The sequence below is a fragment of the Aspergillus multicolor genome (assembly GCF_047715735.1).
Source record: "Aspergillus multicolor strain CBS 133.54 unplaced genomic scaffold BDW74scaffold_42, whole genome shotgun sequence".
In the NCBI taxonomy this organism is placed as follows: domain Eukaryota; kingdom Fungi; phylum Ascomycota; class Eurotiomycetes; order Eurotiales; family Aspergillaceae; genus Aspergillus; species Aspergillus multicolor.
In genome coordinates, this window is record NW_027395993.1 from 125,475 (window position 1) to 146,466 (window position 20,992).

Sequence of the window (20,992 nt, forward strand, 5' to 3'; positions counted from 1 at the left end):
CCAAACCTTAAATAAACTACCTAAAGTAAAATAGACATATTATACTAAGGTAAATAACCTATTAGTAAATATACTATAAAGTTTTATTAAATTACCTTAAACTTAACCTGGAACAAGTTAGCTCTTATGTTAAAATATTATAAAGGACTTAGAAGCAGAACCAAGGATTAACTAGTTATGCTTAATAATTTACTAAAAACTCTTAATAAGCTTATTAAAGCAGTGTCATGAATAAAAATGTAATAAAATAAATGTTGGTATAAGAAACAGTAAAATAACATGCATAAGACAGGACGAAATAAACAGAACCCATGATATAATAAGAATAAAGATATAAAAATAAATACTGCTATTATTACTAGAGAACAGAAGGATGGCAAGGAGAAAAAGTAATTTAAAAAAAATACTTTAAATATAAAAAGATTAAATATATTAAGAAACACTATTAAGCAAAGCGCTAAAATTATAAACCAGCCACCCATAATTTATAAATATACACTGCCTATATAATAACTAAACCTGATTTCCTGGACATCACGGAGGAAGATATCCTTAAGAATATTATAAAGTAATAAAAAAGATTAGTATAATTTATAAATAAGTTAACTAAATAAATTAGCCAAGTATAAAAAAAGGTCCAGCAGAATACAAAAGACTTTAAGAAAATTAATAAAAAAATACTTAAGAGTATTAATATTAACACGCAAGAACTTAAAATTAAAAAAAAAAAACAGAAAAGTTAATATTATTACTAATAACAAGTTAGAAAAACAAGCAGGACGCTGCACGGGTCTTAAAAAAAGGCTAAGTATAATATTAAGTAAATATAAATTACCTAAGAATAAGCCTCTTAAGGATTAAAAAGAAGATTACTTGCAAGAAAGTAATAAGATTTCTTTAAAATTAAAAAAAGAGTTTTATACACCTTTAATAGTTTTAATTAATAATAAAATAGTTATAAGTTGCTATAAGACTTAAGAAACATAAATATAAACCCTGTTTAGTAATAATACTAAAAAAAATAAATCTTATAACTGCGGACCAGCACGAGTAGTCTACTAGGAAGAGTCTAGCCACACATGGCAGGATTATATATTAAAGTATAATAAATATAAAGAATAAACATTCTTAAAATGCCCCGCTCACGGGCATGTTAATATTAAATTCGCGGAAAAATATAAATAAGTGTTAAATAAATAAGAAATAAGCCTATATAATAAAATCTTAGGTTATATAAAAAATTACTCTTGTAAATACTATCCTAAGTTAAGCAAGAAGGCATACTAAGATATTAACTAAATAAAATATTATAATAATAAGTGTTTATAGCACTGGAAAATTAAGGAACTATATTACTAAAAACCACAAGCACTAAAAATTATCACAAGACCAAACTATAATTACCCTCTAGGTAATAGTAAATATAGTTATACAGAAATAAAGGCAGGACACCTAAACCACGCAAAACTTAATTATTATAATTATAATATTTTATATTATATATTCCACTAAAAGACAGGCCAGTTCCAACCAACAAGATGGGCTAAAGCGCAATAATAATATTATTATTAGCACCAGAAAGAAGTTACGCTCTTCGCGATTAAGAATAATATATTAATTATTATTATAGTATAATTAAATAAAAAACATGCAAGAATCCTACTAGACTTAGGATACTCTAAATAGTTTATTAATAAAGAATTTATTAAAATGTACCAGTTAGTAACCAAGCTTACAGGAGAATACCAAAGAATTTTTAAATTTAAAGGTAAGTTAATATACCAGGGACCTAAGCTTATAACTAATAATATACTAATAAAAAGTAGCAAGTATATTAAGAATATTATATTTAAAGTTATACTAACTATACCTTAGGGATTCTATAATACAGTTATTAGAATAACATGGCTTACTTAATAAAACCCGGATATTAACTAGATAACTAAAGAAGTGCTAGTTAATAATGCTTAATTAAAAATATAAAAGGAATATTAATAAAAAACGCAGATTTAAGTTACTAAAGAAGCATTAGGGAAGGCTTAAAAGAAGCAAGATAAAAATAAGTAGTAAAAGGTAATATATAACTTAGGATTAATAAAAACTAAAATATAACAAGAGGCTGTATAACTAAAGCCTAAAAAAGAATATAAAAAAGAACTTGCCGGAGTGCTTAAAAAACTCCTAAAAAATACCATGAATATATTAAATTATTTATAAAACCTAACTACTAATTACCGCAATATAATAGCTATTACAAAGCTGTAATACCCTTAATACCTGGAGAAAAGTTACCGCAGGTGTAACAGTACCAAAAATCGCCGGCAGAACTATAAGTAGAAACAGAATTTATTTATAAGTTTAAAAAAGCAGGATATATTTATAAGTTAAAATTATATATATTCTTAAGACCTATAATGGTGCCGAAGAAAGATAGAAAAGGCGCATGGGTAAAGGATAAATAATTAGTTATTAATTATTACCTCCTTAACAAAGTAATAATTAATAATGCCAACCAAGCACTATATATAAAATAAAAAAGAGACCTCTTACAGGGAGCCGTGATTTTAATAGTTTTTAATATTTAATAGGGTTACTATAACCTATAAATGCACGCTAAAGATATCCACAAAATAGCATTCCTTATAAATATAGGGTTATATAAATGGGTTATTGCATATATAGGACTAAAGTGACTACCAGCTAAATTTACAAGGTATATAACTTATATACTAGGAAAGTTTATAAATAAAATTATTATTATTTACTTTAATAATATTATGGTCTACTTTAAGACTAAGGAAGAACATAATACCCATGTAAAGGAAGTTATGCAAGCATTAATAAAAGCAGGACTTATAATAAGTATTAATAAATATATATTTAATATAAATAAGATTAAATACCTGGGTATGAAATATACACCAGAAGAATAAAAAATTAAGTAAGAAATAGTAAAAAAAATCCTAAGTTACCTAATATTAATAAATAAGAAAGGAGTTAAAAGATTCCTAGGACTTTTAGGATATATATAAGAATACCTATTTGCCTACACGCGCGACGCATAACTACTTACCCGACTATTACAAGATAATAAACCGTTTGTATAGGGATAAAAGTAGGAAAGGGCAGTACAGGATATTAAAAAAAAGTTAAAAAAGCGCCTATACTACAGCCCTATAACCCAGAACTATAATACTACATAAAAATAAATACATCTAGAGGAGCCATAGGAATTGTCCTTAAATAAATAAATAAAAATAAAAAGTTATAACTAGTCATGTTTTTTTCATGATAAATAACAAATACTAAACAAAGGTATAACACTTATAATTAGGAAGTGTTAGTAATTATAAAAGGATTTAAAAAATGGAGACACTACCTTTAAAAAGCAAAGCACAAAGTTATTGTTTAAACTAACCACAAGAACTTAACATATTTTATAATAATAAAAAAACTTAATAAATAATAAATTAAATAGGCTTAACAGCTATTATGTTATAACTTTTAAGTTAAGCATATTAATAAAAAAAAGAACGTCGCCGCGGATGCGCTAAGTTAAAGACTAGATTATATGGTTAAAGTTAAAAACCCTAAGATAAATATCTTTTACAAGGATAAAAATATTCTTAGATTTAACTAGGATGCCAAGCTAGCTGCTATATATATAATTAATAATTATAAGTTCCTAGCATGACTCAGGAAGGGATAACAAGATAATAAATAATTTTAAGCATGGAATTAGGGAGCTTATTATAAGAAAGAAAGTAATAAACTACTCCTATAAAATAAATTAATTATAGTACCTTAGAGCATGGTTTAGGAAGTAATTAAATTATACCATGATTTATTATTAGAAGGATACCAAGGAATTAAGAAGATAATAAAAAAGATTTAACAAGCATATTTCTTTTTAAGAATGCACTAACAGGTCCGAGACTATATTATAAAATATAATAAATATAACCAGAACAAGCTATCTTAACACCAGCTATATAGGAAAATATAAATACTAGATATCCCTACAAGACCTTGGGAAAGTATTACTATTAATTTTATTACAGGGCTACCGCTATTTAAAAATCCTATTATAGGACTTACCTATACTAATATAGTTACTATTATATATAAACTTATAAAATATATAATTATTAGACTAGTTGCAAAGAATCTTACTATAGAGAAACTAGCGCTACTAATGCTGCAAGAAGTATTTATTTAAACTGGACTACTAAAAAGATTTATATTTAACAGAGACAAGCTATTTATATCTAAGTTTTAAAAAATAATTATAGAAGCATGCGGAACAAGTTAAGACATGTTAACTGTAAATTATTAATAATCAGACGGATAAACAAAAAGGATAATATAGTTAATTAAGTAATACTTATAACACTACCTTAACTGGAACCAAGATAATTAGGTTAAAATACTACTAATGGCACAGTTTGCTATTAATAACGCAAAAAATGCCATAACAAATATCTCGCCTTATTATGCGAATTTAGGAAGAAACCCAAGAATAATATAAATATTATTACTAGCTAAAAAAAGATTAAAATTAGCCTTAATACAAGTTAAGCACTTAAATATACTATATAAATTACTTGCACAAGATATTAGGTGGGCTAAGGAAAGAATAAAATTTTATTATAATAAAAAGCATAAGGACATGCCATTCTTAAGGGAGGGAGAGAGAGTTTATCTCTTATAATAAATAATGGGAAAGAAAAATTTTAATATTAAGAGTAAATAACCAAGTAATAAACTTAATGCAGTGAAATATAGGCTATTTAAAATTAAAAAGAAACTTACTAATAATAACTATTACTTATTATTACCGGCACGGATACAAGTGTACCTAGTGTTTCATGTCTTATTACTAGAACTAACACTAAATCCAGAAAATAATTATAATAAAGTAACCAACGCCGACAAAGAATATAAAGTTAAATAAATTCTGGACTAATAAATGCATAAGGGTTAGATTTAGTACTTTATCTGCTGGAAGGGCTACTTACTAAAGAATAATTTATAAGAACTAATCAGGCATTTTAATTGCCCTGAGAAGATTTAGGAATTTTAGCAAGGAAACAGTTAAAAAAAAAGTTATTAAATAAAGGCATGGAAAAAGCCTCCGCAGCGTGGATACTACCAAGGGAATCTTGTGTAGAAGAGCCCTTGCTACTTATTATAGTAGCTAACTAACTCTATTTTACTGCCTTTTTAATTTTTTTTTATTTTCTCTTCTCCTTCTTAAGCCTCTTAAGCTCTTCTATTTCTTTTATATTATAAATAATAAAGTCGCCAGCATGCTTATGTAAAAGATTATCTTATTTTTAAAGATAATTTATTTAGGTATTTAATTCTGCTAGTTTTATTATTATTACTATAATTTTTAGATATTTCTCTTGTTCTTAAAGTCTTATTTTATTTTATACTGTAATTAAATAATACTAATCTGCATCTGAGAATGTTGGCTCTGCTATAACATATTTTTAGCAAGCGCTAATACACTTTTTATAATAACTTAAGTTATTTACTTTTATGCATGATTTATTAAGTTTAATATATTACTTGCAAGGGGAAACTATTTTAAAGCCCTTCTTTATAACATGATTATAAAGCTTTTATTTTTATTTATTAACAAGGAAGGCATCGCAAGTTAGTGCTAAAATATAAAAAAAGGATTTAGGTAATATATAAAACTTACCTACGGGCACTAAGTTACTTAAAAAATCTTTAGGAACAAAGAACCCAAGAGAGGGGGATTATTAGGAAACACGGCCAGCGCGGATTAATACTAGCTAATAAATTTATTATAATAATACAGTGTAACTGGTTATCATGTTAGGAACCGGAGCCAGTGATTATCCGCACTAATTATAATAATATAGTAGTATTAATATAATAACTTCTTAGCTATTATATTGGTTAAAGCAAAGTAATATAATAAATTTAACCAGATATACTTATTAAAGCAGAACGCTATAATTAATTTATTAAATATTATATATTTAAAAAACTGTCTCTATAGTGTTAAATAATTTTAGTTACTATTTATTATTTTTAAAAACTAAGCTACCCTACCTTTTAGTTTTTATTTAGTCTTCTGTATAAGCTCTTTAACCTTAAGACTTGTACCTTCTACTCTTGCGCATAGAATATCCTTAAATCCCACCGGTTTAAGACGGATCGGCAGGCTTTATCTGACAATCCCCTGGTGGCTATTAATAGCTCCAGTAGCCATAGCTATTATTTAGTAATTAAGCTACTAAGACAGTAGCTAGGCTACTACTTTTCTTAGCTAGCTATTATTATGTAACCTAATAGTAGTATCCCCTTATTTTGCCCGCGGTATTATACTATCTCGCGCCCAATTAGTTCATGACTGATTGGCTGTCGCTGTTCCTTAGCTAACAGAGGCTAGCGCCGTAACACGGAGACAAACAGGGCAAACAGAACAAACATTGGCTTTTCAACTCCGCGGGAGCGGTAGCATTGTATTCATTGCGCTTCAACTCTACACAATATCCTGGACAGATAGGAGAGCTTTTACAAAATGGGCTGGCTTTGGAACTCGTCAACCCCTACGAAGAACTCATCCGAGCCCCAACCAACTCAATCTCCCGCCCCAGAAGGCCTTCCCAGCCCGATACCATCGCAATTACAACCACAAGCACAACCCCAAAAGCCCAGCAGGGAGGAGCAAACAGACGTCGAAGTCGCACAGCTATTGGCAAGCTTGAAAAATGACATCAACCAGGCCGAGCTACCACAAAAACCCACATCAAAATCAGACCAACAATCCTCGCCATCCTCAATAGCTCCCGAATCCCTCTATCCCGATACCTGGTCCTGCCGCGATGCGTTCGACTACGCCTTCTTCTGCCAGTCTTTAGGCGGACAATTCGTGAATGTGTACCGATACGGAGAGCTACGGTCGTGTAGCGAGCACTGGGAGAACTTCTGGCTGTGCATGAAGACGCGGAGGTTGCGGGAAGAGGAGAAGAAGAAGGCCATTCGGGACTTTAATCGGAGGAAGGCAATTAAGTATAAAACGGGTCCAAGTAGTGAGGATGTTTGGGATGTGAGGATGGAGCCCGTCAAGGGGTGCTTCCAGGGCGATTTTGCCGCGCTGGAGAAGCAGATGAAGGCCGAGGAGGAAGCTGAGGCGCGGGCTTGGCATCCGTCTGAGACTATCTAATCCTCAGTTTCTTTCTTGTGAGTGTCTTGAGCTCCTTAAATTTGGTGTTTGGCCGACTGATGGTTCGATTGTTTAGATACCAAAGGTTCCATTTATCCGCCGGGCCTTCATGTACATTACGTTATCCCTAGAACAAGAGTTGTCTATAAACAAGAGTTGTCTATAATGAACACAGCACAAGGATTGGACGGAATTCTGATATCATTTCACCTCAATTGAAACTGAAAGGACTTTCCTCGGTGCCTTTGTTTCTAATGATACAATGAATCCTTTTCGCATCACATCAGCCTGTCCTGGCTGGAAATGTCAAAAGAATCGTTCATCTTTGTCTCCCGTCAACAACGCGGCGCGTCCTTTCATCACTTACCGGCATTGTTCGCCTGTCCTTTATTCAATCTGCACACAATAGGCCTATATAAAGGCCTCTTTCCTCGACAATTCCCGCCCCAAACCCCCAATACCTATTCGACAGACACCGATCCCAAAACTGACCAAACTAGCAACGTCGAAATAAAGATTAAACCTAAGGAACAAAATGCCGTTTCTATACAATCTCGTTGACCGTCTCGCAGACCTGGTCATCTCCGTCAGCCCTTCAAAGCGTCCCCGCGAACGTGAGCGAGACAGAAAAGGTTCATACGGCCCTCCACCACGACCAATTCATCGCCGCCACCGCGAAGAAGACTATGACGATGAAGACTATGACTACGAGCCTCTTTCCTACTACAGCCGCCGGGTAAGCCGACAGATTGATGAGGACGTATTGCCCTCGTTCGCTGAAGAAGGGGCCCGTCCGGGTCCCGGCTATAGTAGCAGGGACGACAGAGAGGGCGCTCGACGCTACCGTGCCCCGTATAATGCGAAGTGTGTCCGCTGGGGTGGGATCACGGACTATGATGACCATGTGCGCCAGGCTTCTGCGCCGGGATTAAGTGAGTTCCCGCAGAGGCGGACGAGCGAGAGCCCTAATTACGTCTATGGTGCTGAGGATGGTATGAGCTCTAGGGAAAGGCGCAAGGAAAGCCCGAGTTCCAGTCGAAGCAGCAGCAGCAGCCGTGGCGGTAGCCCTAACTTCAAGCTCCCGGGCTCGTACGAAGAAGGAAGGGGAGGCCAGTCAGCATTTTCTCCTCCTTCTGCGCCAATTCTGCGGGAACTCCTCCATCGCACGCATGTTCCGCGCAAATCTATACTCAAGGCGCCAACGGCAACGGATGATGAAATGTTGGTTAAAAATCTCTGGGCAATGATCGTGCTCTCACAGAATCAGCTGGAGTATACATATGAGTTTCTCTCGTCGGTCATGCTTATTGGTGATGATGTGCTTGATACCATGTGGACGGCGGGCGAGATGGCGATGTTTGAGGAGGCTAATAGGAGGTCGCGAAGGTCGCTGGAACGAGAGAGGCGGCGTGCTCGCCATCCAATTCTCGAGCCCAGGCCACGATATAGGAGGACGAGGAATCCTGAGCCCGAGCGGGACATGGTCGCTCCTGAGGTTGCGCCCTGGACTGAGGAGAGGCAGCGGGGGAAATCTGTATCGGAGACGAGGGAGATGGATATCATAGTGGAAGAAGAGGAAGAGGAAGGGGATGCCGGTAGGATGTGAACAATAAAGCGCCATTATAGCTTGTACGTATCTTTGCAATATTCAGACTCTTTGCTTCTTGGTCTACATAAATCAAAAAAGATAATAATCTAAATCTCGTAGAGTTTTGAACGGTGGGGAGCACAAGGTTGGACACCCTCTGGCCTGCATATAAAAGGAAGGTCCACCTGTTTAGATAGCCACCGTGCAGCAATTAGGCCATGGTCTATAGTCTGTTAGATACTTAATACTAGTATTAAAGTGCTATAACCTTACAGGTTATAGGCTTTAGACCATGTCTAGTTTAGGCCATGGTCTATAGTTTATTAAGTACTTAGTACTAGTATTAAGGCGCTACAACCTTACATGCTTATAGGCTTTGGACCATGTCCTATTCATAATAAACACTTTATGTTTATGGACATGGTCATTTTAGGTAATGGACATGGTTGCTTTAAAGGCTGTATGGACATAGTTGATAACAGATTGCTTACGCCATGAATACTCTGACAGGTGGATCTCCTTGTATGCAGTCCAGACGGTGTAAGAACATAGAGTTATGAACTGTATAAATAGACAATAATATGTACAACGAAGTAAACCACTGCAAACGCTCCAACACCTTGCTATATTTTGAAAAGACGCTGCAACCGACAAAAGCACAAGCACCCTTTTGAAAAGCAATAAACAGGAGCCGCGAAAGCAGACGTATCAGCAAATCGAGAGAATACCCCTTCTATCCATGACCATGCAGGAAATCATCGTGTCAGATAGAATACAACCCATCAACAGAACATATATCCCGCTTATCCGAAGCAAAGTCTTTTGCCGTATTTGGCATGGTATTATTCATAGATCATCGTCATCATGAGACATGGAACAAACCTGTCGTCGTGCGGGAGCCTGTCCAGCGTGCCGAATCTCTATTTATTTGTTTGTGTTGTTGTTTATGCAGGAATGGTCACAGTCTCGGTGGCCTGGCGGACAGCGTCAACGGCAGGTCGGCGGATGATACCACCAGTCACGGGAAGTTGAGAGCTGATGCCGGAGAGGAAGGTGTCGACCTCGCGAGCGCACTGGCGACCTTCATTGATACCCCAAACAATGAGGGACTGTCCGCGGCGGCAGTCACCAGCAGCGTACACGCCAGGGACGTTGGTGCCGTAGTGGCCAGGGCTGGTCTTGACGTTCTTGCGGGCGTCACGCTCGATTTCATCGCCCAAGAGACGGTCCTCGGGGCCGAGGAAACCCATAGAGAGAAGAACAAGGTCGGCAGGGAAGAACTGCTCGCTGCCCTCAACGGTCTTCATGTCCCATCCACCAGTGGCGCTCTTGGTCCATTCAACACGGACGGTGTTGATACCCTTCACGCGTCCGCTACCGTCGTCAACAAATTCTTTCGACATGATGCAGAACTCACGGGGGTCCTTGCCTATGTGGGTCTTGACCTCGGAGTGACCGTAGTCGACACGGTAAATACGGGGCCACTGAGGCCAAGGATTGTCGCGGGCACGCTCAGGAGGAGGCTGAGGCAGGAGCTCGAAGTTGACAACAGACTTGGCACCGTGACGAACAGAGGTACCAATGCAGTCGTTACCGGTATCACCACCTCCAATGACGACTACATGCTTGTCCTTGGCAGAGATGTAAGAACCATCAGCCAGCTCGCAGTCCAGTAGAGACTTGGTGTTCTTGTGCAAGAACTGCATGGCGAAGTGGATACCCTCGAGTTCACGGCCAGGAACCTTGAGGTCACGGGCGACAGTGGCACCGGTAGCAATGATCACAGCATCGTTGCTCTTGCGAAGAGAGTCCAGAGAGACATCGCTGTCCGGTCCAACAGACACACCAGTGACAAACTTGATACCCTCGGCGGCCATCAAGTCGACACGGCGCTGAACGACCTTCTTGTCAAGCTTCATGTTGGGAATACCGTACATGAGCAAACCACCAACACGGTCAGCACGCTCATAAACAGTGACACTGTGTCCAGCGCGGTTGAGTTGATCGGCAGCCGCAAGACCAGCGGGACCAGATCCGATGATAGCAACAGTCTTGCCACTACGGACAGCAGGAGGACGAGGGACCATCCAACCCATCTCGAAACCACGGTCAATGATAGCACACTCAATAGATTTGATACCAACGGGGTCTTCGTTGATGCCCAAAACACATGCACCTTCGCAAGGAGCAGGGCACACACGACCGGTAAACTCGGGGAAGTTGTTGGTCATGAGCAGGCGGTTAAGAGCATCCTGCCATTGATTTGCAAAGACCAATTCGTTCCATTTAGGAATGATATTCGATATCGGACAACCGGTGTCGGACTGGCAGAAGGGAACACCACAGTCCATGCAACGAGCAGACTGATACTTGAGCTCGTCCTCGGTCAGACGAGAAGAAAGCTCCGCCCAATCACGGGTACGGGTGGCGGGATTGCGGTACTTCTCGCTGCGGCGGTTGTACTTCATGAAACCTCGGGTCTTGTCAAGGATGAGGGCGGTTCTCTTCTTCTCGGTCTTGGAGTCGGTGACACTGTCTTCAATATCCAGAAGCTCAGCCTTCTTCGCATCACCTTCAGCCTTGGGCTTCTGCTTCTCAACAGGAGTGCTGGGCAGTTGAGGAATAGTGGTCTCGGCCTTCTTCGCAGCGGCAGCCTTTGCAGCTTCTTCCTCGATGACACGCTTGTAGTCTGTGGGCAAAACCTTAATAAAATGGGGAAGAGCACGAGTGAAGTCCAGAAGGATACGAGCAGCCAGCTCGGAGCCAGTGTAGTGGTGGTGGTCTTCAATCAAACCGCGGAGGAAGGCGATTTCGGAAGGATCTTCGAGGCCGGAGCATTCCACCATCTCCATATTGACCTTGGAGAGGAAATCCTGGTTCATGTCGAGGATATAAGCGATACCACCGGACATACCAGCAGCAAAGTTACGACCTGTCGAACCAAGAACAACCACGCGGCCTCCGGTCATGTATTCGCAAGCATGGTCACCAACACCTTCAACAACCGCCGTAGCACCAGAGTTGCGAACAGCGAAACGTTCAGCAGCAACACCACGGAAGAAGCAAGTACCACGAGTGGCACCGTACAAACAGGTGTTACCAACAATGACGTTCTCCTCCGCCTTATAAGCCGCGCCGCGCGGAGGGTAGATAATGAGGCGACCGCCGGACAGACCTTTGCCAACATAATCGTTGGCATCGCCCTCAAGCTCCAGGGTAATACCAGGGGCAAGGTAGGCGCCAAAGGACTGGCCCGCGGATCCCTTGATGTTAGAATGAATGGTGTCCTGTGGCAGCCCCTCCCCTCCGTAGCGACGGCTGACCTGGTAGGAAAGAGTGGCCCCCAAAGCACGATCAGTGTTAACAACATCGCACTCAACACGACAAGGCAGACCCTTCTCCAGAGCAAGCTCGGATTCGGCAATGAGCTTGTTGTCAAGGCGAGTGTGCAGGCGGTGGTCCTGTTTTCTCACATTATACGTGGCTACACCAGGACGAAGTGAATGAGCGGGAGTGAGAATGAGTGAAAGGTCAATGTTCTCCTGCTTGGGGTTGGTGAGGTCATCGCGGACCTTGAGAAGCTCAGCGCCTAGGGCAAAGGTTAGCTAGTTCGTAAACAGCCTCAGAAAAAGGCACTTACGTCCAACCATCTCGTTTATGGTACGAACTCCCAGCTTGGCCATGATGGCACGCAGCTCGTTGGCGATGTAGTAGAAGAAGTTAATCACGTGTTCAGGCTGACCCTCAAACTTCTTGCGGAGCTCAGGATCCTGCGTAGCAATACCGACTAAACAAATGTTAGTTTTCGGCCGTGGTCAAGAGAGTGAATCAGAAAGGCACAAGGGCAGGGTTTTTGGACATGGTCTTGACGGGAGAATGAAGATGTAGGGGATGTGTTTCTGGCCATGGTCGCAAAGGGAAGGTTGCAACGTCAGGGCCAAGGTTTTCGGCCCCGGTCACGAGGGAAGAATTGAGACGCAAGAAAAGAGTTCCTGGCCATGGTCCAGTGAAGACAAGGGGATAAACTTCATACCGGGACAGGTGTTCAAATGGCATTTCCTGAAAAACGTTAGAAATAATGTCAAAACTCGGGGGGGGATTTCACGGACCGCATCATTATGCACCCCATCGCAATCAAAGGCGTTGTAGCAAAGCCAAATTCTTCAGCTCCGAGCAGACAAGCAACAGCGACATCACGACCAGTACGTATTTGACCGTCAGTCTGGACAATGACACGACCACGGAGGTCGTTGAGGACAAGAGTCTGATGAGTCTCCGCGAGACCAAGCTCCCAAGGAAGACCGGCATACTTGATACCAGTCCAGCGAGAAGCACCAGTACCACCGTCATGACCGGAGATCAAGATGTGGTCAGCCTTGGCCTTAGCAACACCGGAGGCGACGATACCAACACCAACTTCAGACACGAGCTTGACGGAAACACGAGCGCGAGGGTTGGAGCACTTGAGATCGTAGATAAGCTGCTTCAGATCCTCAATGGAGTAGATGTCATGGTGAGGGGGAGGCGAGATAAGACCGACACCGGGGGTGGAGTAACGGGTGTGGGCAATGGGACCAACAACCTTGTGGCCAGGAAGTTCACCACCCTCTCCAGGCTTAGCACCCTGCGCCATCTTGATCTGCAGCTCATCAGCATCCGCGAGGTAGTGGGATGTAACACCGAAACGGCCAGAAGCAATCTGCTTGATGGCAGAGCGCATTGTATCTCCGTTCTCCATGCGCTTGCTGCGCTCTGGATCTTCACCACCTTCACCGGTGTTGGACTTTCCGCCCAAGCGGTTCATGGCAACAGCCAGAGTAGAGTGGGACTCCATGGATATGGATCCATACGACATGGCACCGGTTACAAAGCGGCGGACAATTTCGGTCCATGGTTCAACCTGGTCGATAGGGATGGGCGTCCGCTGGTCAAAGTCGAACTCGAGCATGCCACGGAGAGTGCAGTTCTTGATCTGTTCATGGGCGGCCTTGGCATACGCCTCGTAGGACTTGTCGTTCTTCGTGCGCACAGCATCCTGAACATTGGCGATGCTGACGGGGTCGTTGATGTGATCCTCGCCACCATCACGCCAGTGGTACTCACCGGTCTCGGAAAGGCCGGGGATATCAACGATGGAGCGAGAAGGATAACCGCGCTCGTGAATGGCAAAGGCGTCTTGCGCAATCAGCTCAAAGGTCATACCGCGGATACGGCTTGCAGTGCCAGCAAAGCAGCGGTCGATGACGCTGTCATCGATACCAAGGGCCTCGAAGATCTGAGCGCCCTTGTAGGAAGCCAGAGTAGAAATACCCATTTTGCTCATGACCTTGAGAATACCGCCATCGCAAGAAGCCTTGTAGTTCTCGATGACTTTCTCGTCGGAGAGTTCCTTGCGGATCAATTTCTCTCGGTTCATCTTGAGAATGCACTCCATGGCGAGGTAAGGGTTGATACCGTCGGCACCATAGCCGACGAGGACACACATGTGGTGAACCTCACGGGCCTCTGCAGTCTCGACAATCAACGCAGCAAGAGATCGCCACTTGTTGCGGACCAAGTGGTGGTGGACAAGACCAGTCGCCAAGAGAGCAGACACGGGGACTCTGTCGGCGGAGGTGGCACGATCGGAGAGAATGAGAACCTTGTCGCCGTTCTGGATAGCTTCAGTAGCATCATCACAAATGCGGTCAAGAGCCTCAATGTATCCAGGGACACCCTTCTTCTTTTCGAAGGTGATGTCAATGAGCCTAACTGTCCAGTCCTTGTGGACAGAGTTGACGTTCTTGAGGGCTGTAAACTCGGGGATGGTTAGGATAGGAGAAGGAAGAAGCATGCGGCGGCATTGAGATGGGTCCATTTCCAGCAGGTTACCCTGAGGACCAACGTAGCACTCCAGAGACATGACAACGGCTTCACGGATAGGATCAATAGGGGGGTTGGTGACCTGAGCGAAAAGCTGACGGAAGTATTCGTACAGAAGTCGAGGTTGCTTGGCGATGCACGCTAGCGGAGCGTCGTTACCCATGGAACCAAGAGCCTCCTTAGAATCGGCTCCCATGGGGCCAAGAAGAAGAGTGACCTGTTCAAAGGAGTATCCGAAGGCCTTGAGCCGAGGATCGTTCTGAACAGTGGTGTTGTCCAGCTCGTAACGGATGTCCACATTCTGCTCAATCAGCTTTTCAGTGACGGCAGGAAGCTTGACGAGCTCCTTATTTAGCCAGCCACTAAAGTCCGCTCGGTGGGCAACGGTGTACTTGAGTTCAGAGTCATCGATGATACGTCCGGCGACTGTGTCAACCAGAAGCATCTTACCCGGCTGAAGACGACCCTTCTGAATTACTCGCTCCTGGTCAATGTCGACAGCGCCAACCTCGGACGCGCAAATGATGCGGTCATCGTCGGTCACATAGAAACGGCAAGGACGCAGACCGTTACGGTCCAGGTTGGCACCGCAGTAACGTCCATCGGAGAAGGTGAAGAGAGCCGGGCCGTCCCAAGGCTCCATCTGGCAAGCAGCCCACTCGTAGAAAGATGCCTTGGCCGGGTCCATGGCTGGGTTGTCCTGCCATGCCTCGGGAATCATAATCATGACGGCTTCGGGGAGAGAAAGGACACCGTTGATCATGAGCAATTCCAAAACATTATCAAAGGCAGCCGAGTCGGAACCACCGTCTTCGACAATAGGAAGCAGAGACTCTAGCTCGTCGCCAAAGATTTCGGACTTGAGCAGACCTTCACGAGCACGCATCCAGTTCTTGTTACCTCGGAGGGTGTTGATTTCACCGTTGTGAGCCGCCCATCGCAGAGGCTGTGCGCGGTCCCAAGAAGGGAATGTGTTGGTAGAGAAACGGGAGTGGACGAGGGCAAAGTGACCTTCGTAGTCGACGTTGACCAAATCGTGGTAGTACTGGTACACCTGGATAGGAGCCAGCTGACCCTTGTACACAATGTTCCGGTTGCTGAGAGAGCACAGGTAGAACCAATTGGCAAGGCCAATAATGTGGGTAGCACGCTTTCTTAGAACGTACAGCTGAAGTTCAAATGTCTTTGTGTCAAACTGCTCCAGATCAATGATCTCTGGCTTGTTTCCCTCGCCGTAAGCGGACTTGAGCACCACGAAAGGTTGCAGGATGGTAGGCTCCCGAGACAGAGCTGCGGGGCCCAAAATGGTAGAATCGCGAGGAACCTCACGCCACCCTAGTACGCGCAGTCCTAGTGATGTGGCAATCTCCTCGAATTGTTTGATAGACTCCTTCAGGGCCTCCTCGTCGGGCTTGAAGAAGAGGTTACCGACGGCATACTGGCCAAGGGGAGGGAGGTCCACTCCGACTTCGCGCGCAAAGTTTTTGATGAAGAACTTATGGGGAATGCTGGTCATTACACCAGCACCATCACCGTCGCGTGCATCAGAACCGACGGCACCTCGGTGCGTCATGTTACATAGCAGATTGCGGGCTGTAGGGGACTTCTCGTAAGCGGGTCTTCTGTATTTCTGATCTTTAGATGCTCACCATCGCTAACAATCTTGTGGCTAGCCTTGCCTTTAATATTGCTGTAGAATAGAAAACACATTAGATATGGTTGATCCAGCGCAATCGCATCAATCTGGCGACTTACGCAGCAAAGCCTACACCGCAAGCATCTTTTTCGTACTCCGGGTCATAGAGACCTTGCCGCTCGGGCAGAGTGTTAGCCCAGCCGTAACCTTTCTTTGGCTGGTACTCCGAATATTCATTCGGGCTCTGCTCCTCAACTATAGTTTGGCCATAGATTTCCTCCAAGTTCAGACCCATTCTTCCGCCGGTGGCCGACAGAGAATGGAATTGACAGAAACTGGGGGATTTGTGGCAAGTTTTGGAGTCGGCCGCCGCTCTTGTTTTTGGGCGGGGCAGAGTTAGAGGTAAATGGGGGTATATTCGTCAATGGCGGAGCGTGGGCAGCGGAGTCAATCGCAATGATGTTATGCCCGACGTCTGGCTCCGTAGATGATGTAGAAGAGTGAGAGAAGGGGGAAAAAAGAGAAAAAAAGAAGATGGGGGGAACCGCAGAAATAAGAAGAGAGTGAGGGGGAGGGGGCTTGCGTAGTAAAAAAAAAAAAGTGACTGGGCACTGGCAGGGCAGGGCAGGGCAGGGCAGGGCAGGACAGGGCAGTGGGCGGGAGGAAGCACGGGAGGCAGAGGTCCGGGGAATTGGCCAGGTCTCCGAGTTTCGGTATTGTATTACAGCGCTGGAGGAGTGTTTCGACTGAGACCACGGGGTGGAGGACGAATGTACGGGAGACTAATTGGGAAAAATACATGGTGGAGATCTACAAGTTACGACAGCAGTCACGGCGAAAAGCCCTGGCCATGGCCGTGGCGAATTCTGTTTGCTTGAGAGGGCCTTTCCGGGGGGCTGCAGACGGAGCTCTTACAACTTGGCTTCGAGTTCAAACAAAAAGAAACAATAATGCACGTAGCCAAAGAAGCTGGGGTTCATTCATGGGTTCACCAGCGCCCAGCAGAGAGCAGAGCGTTTCGGCGGCTTCCGCTCCTGGCCAGAAAATGTCCGCCACAGCTAGACTGCCCTGGACTCTGAACAGACCAGGAACTTCACATGCAAGACCGGCCTTCGCTGTCAGGGTCGCTTATTTGATGGCTTCGTCAAATATCTGCGCGGACTCATGGTCAATTGCAAAGATGTTTGTAGCCTTCTTTAAATCTTTACTTGCAAAACACACAGCAGTTAGCGACGGCGTGTGAGTCGGGTTGGACAACGGGAGACCGTAGACGCTTGCTTCATGGACGTCTCCAAAGCCGGGGAGCAGCGTCACTGATAAGACAGCAGCAGCCAATCAGGGCAGCGGCTTTTCAACCCTTTAACCAGAAGATTAAGTTTATCCTACGTCAAGATCCAAGCCGGTGGGGCACAAAAGCAATGCAAGAGAACGGCGCTAAGGGGAACATGCAAGCCTGTATTTGTATTACCACTTATGTTACACCTCGGCGCAACGAGTAATCTCTCCTCTTAAGTCCGCAGCATCCTTCAGCGCGTAACTACTCCAAAGCATAGTGGACTCATAGAGATTACACGGCGTAGTGAAAATACAGGATGCTAGAACTAGCCAGCCCTCCGGTGAAGAGTAGACCATCAGGCAATCCCGTTAACACCCGATTGAATTAGTAAGTCTACTCCGCAGGGTGCAGGTGGAAGGTCTCCATCAGCCCAGACAACTCTAAACCTTTATGCGCTGAGGCGCTCTAGCTCAGCCAATCGCCGAAGATCAGAAGAAGAAACGAAGACTGTTGTTGCAGGGCATTTGAGAGGAGATGAAAATTGGTTCTAATAATTCAGCGAATTAATGGTATGACCATGCCGGTTCTGATCGTCTTGATTGGCGGCCTATTCCGTTGTCCATGAGATTGACCATCCTCGAGGCCCGCTCAAATGTATAGAGCGCATCTTGGTGGGCTCAGATGTGCACCCGAGTAAATCATCCGGATAATAATCCAGGAAAGCGACGTGCTAGGTAAGCATTCTTCTCTTCAGTCAAGCCATGCAGGCAGTGAGTCAGAGCCTATATTTTGCCACTTCAAGGATAAATTTCCTCTCTCGCTTCAGAAAAAATAACGGTCGATAATGTCAGAACAGCCGGGCAACGGCTACAGAGCGTCAGGAGGGGCAGCCGCTAAAAGTAAACAAACCCTAGCGTTATTCGTCAAGCACTTCGGCCATGCTTCTTCGATGCTTTCTTTTTCTCTTCTCCGCCCTAAACGAGATCAAAAGACCCAGCTGAATGGCTGATTGGACGTTTTGGAAGTGGAGCTGTGCAGGGATGCAGTGCTTATCCCACTTTGGTCCCAGACAGTTGGTCGGTACTCAGTAGTGACTGCTGTCCGTCAGCGCATGCTCTGCTGGATCCAGGAATGTGCACATGGTCAGTGGTTGGGTTCCCCAGGCTCCAGACAGCCGAAGACTGACGTCGGACGGCATTCAGGATATGACAAAGGGGAAAAGCAATCATGTTATTATTGAATGCTCGCTCTTGGCTTACAACATCGGCAAGGAGTCGAGTGGTGCCAAGGCCACGCCAGAAGAAATATACACCGGAGTAGTTAGGGAAACCGACTGAGCTTGCCATAATAATGTTATGGCCTCTCGGAAACGGAAAGAGAGTGCAGTTTCCGCGAGCTCTCCCAAGACTTCAAGCAGAACTACTAGTATTACGCCTTTAGCGAAATATGCATATAGCTTAGGCGGGAGAGTGTTCCCCTCTTCCGCAGCCTACGCACAACAGGCCCAACTGCATGCGCAGCAAATGAAGCTCGAGTCGAAGGATTGATGGCTCATGTCACCAAGGGTGCATTGGGCACAGGGTGATCTCGAGCCTTCGGGAAAGTACACGATTCCCGTAGCAAAAGGACTTGCATACGGAGTACCCCACGCCAGTGCATGGTGTCGGGCGATCAGTGGTGTACTAGCGCATACACACTTGTGATCAGCATATGTATTTTTGGCAGCGTCGGATTGGTTGATGACTGGCACGGAGCTGTACAACGTTGAGGCGCGAGCGTCCGCCAGATTCCGACAACGGCCCCGGGGCCAAGCTACGCACTATCCCCTTTCAGACCGGAAACCCCCTTCCCTCCCTCTTGTCCTTGTGCTCTCCAAATTATTTCGCCTGAGAGTCGACCCCTTGCCTCCTTCATTTCCCGTTGCACAGCCGGGTTTCCCCTCACTCCTCCGCCGAAATCGGGGGGGCCTCCAATTCTCCGAGCCGCACCTTGCCATCCAGGGATCAGTCACGATTGGCTCGTTGGTGTCTCTCCATCCCAATCCCGAGGCCATTTAAGACTCTAACCTTAAAGTCGATCGTTGGTTTTGATTCTCCTGACTTTGCTGACATCAAGTCCTCAAGTATAGTGGGTTTCCATCTGTGAGAACTCGTAATCCACTCAGTTCGACTGGTCCTTCATCACCTACATCTGCAGAACAACCCCCAGCCCGGAGAAATCGAGCTCCACGCCGACGTGGCTGCCCCCGACCAATAGGCGGCATCCAAGTAAACCCCGGAAACGATGTAATATACGGAAACGAGCTGTGACCAGGGTTCTCCAAGCCCGACTCGCCGCTGACTTGCTTTCAGCTTGAACCCAAGCCTGGGCTCCTGATAAGCGCCTTGAAATGTGATGATAATTTGAATACATAAAGCAATTGATTCCAGTACACCCCCCGTGCTGGCTGGTGTGTCCCCATTCATCGTCCACTATTCGAGCTTCGGGCTTCGGAGAAGCTCGTTCTGATGCAGCCAAATGCCTTCTGTTGAATTGGGCTCTGTGTTCGTTACCCCATATCCACTGTTTCGACGGGGGCTCCAGTTCCCAGCTGGTCAGAGTATGGGGTACCGGTACACTACTACTACTACCGTACTACGGTCACCGAAAGCGGCCTTGTTTTTGGTGCATGTTGGAGAAGACGAGCCTCCCGCGTTCTAGCGACAGCAGACGAGTCACAACTATGCATGAAGCATACGACTGTTTATTTCGTTCTTCCTACTCTGTACATCGCATGCTTAGCATGAAGTCGGCTCACATGCCAGGACTAATAATGGGCTGACATTTGCCTCCGTCTTCATGAAGAAATCGAACGACTCGAAAGTGCCTTGACAGAGTCAACACCATGAAATCAACGGAAGCTGGAAAAGGAAACCGCTTGTCTGGTCCATACTTGTCCAACCGCGCACAGAAACGCAACGAGGTACAGAATAGTACAGCACTATACTCCCTACGCATCGACTCCAGAATCCAGATACATCACATGACTGTCGGGGATGCAAGTATGCTGGAGTGATTCCGAATTCACCCGGTGCCCATTTCTTGGTCTTGCCCTCTTTGGGTTCACCGACTGCCTTTGTTGGTGGAGTGAAAGGCTGCAAGCTCTCGGAAGAAACCGGAAGCTGTACAATCGGCCGGATACCGGAATTGCCCTCGTTACAACAGAGCTCATTTGCCATGTCCGTCATCAGCGCCAAATCCAATAAACGGACACCATATTTACGAATGTTTTGCGTATTACGGGTCTTGTCTTATACGATGGGACGTTCGTTGCTAGCCCAGTTTCGGTCTTGAATCGAAGCATCGTCTAACAGAAGGGAAAGATGATCCAGGCGTCGCATGTGGCTCCTATGGCCTTTACTCCAATCTCTCAGCATCCGCCGGCAC

General features: G+C 44.2%; 3 protein-coding genes across 3 annotated transcripts; 2 read left to right on the forward strand and 1 right to left on the reverse strand.

The window, feature by feature from the left end:
• Positions 1–6,531: 6,531 nt before the first annotated feature.
• Positions 6,532–7,501, forward strand: BDW74DRAFT_105052 (uncharacterized protein). Its single transcript, XM_073721600.1, has 2 exons — positions 6,532–7,221; positions 7,281–7,501. Exon 1 carries the CDS (start codon positions 6,560–6,562, stop codon positions 7,202–7,204), a length of 645 nt encoding a protein of 214 aa, XP_073578750.1. The 5' UTR covers positions 6,532–6,559; the 3' UTR covers positions 7,205–7,221; positions 7,281–7,501.
• BDW74DRAFT_105053 (uncharacterized protein) lies at positions 7,502–8,847 on the forward strand. Its single transcript, XM_073721601.1, has one exon. The coding sequence runs from the start codon at positions 7,740–7,742 to the stop codon at positions 8,808–8,810; it is 1,071 nt and encodes a 356-aa protein (XP_073578751.1). The 5' UTR covers positions 7,502–7,739; the 3' UTR covers positions 8,811–8,847.
• A 420-nt stretch (positions 8,848–9,267) lies between these two features.
• Positions 9,268–16,818, reverse strand: BDW74DRAFT_162544 (glutamate synthase (NADH)). Its single transcript, XM_073725976.1, has 6 exons — positions 16,410–16,818; positions 16,304–16,344; positions 12,902–16,247; positions 12,826–12,851; positions 12,433–12,579; positions 9,268–12,381 (listed from the first exon to the last, which is right to left on the reverse strand). Exons 1-6 carry the CDS (start codon positions 16,583–16,585, stop codon positions 9,737–9,739), a joined length of 6,381 nt encoding a protein of 2,126 aa, XP_073578752.1. The 5' UTR covers positions 16,586–16,818; the 3' UTR covers positions 9,268–9,736.
• Positions 16,819–20,992: the final 4,174 nt, after the last annotated feature.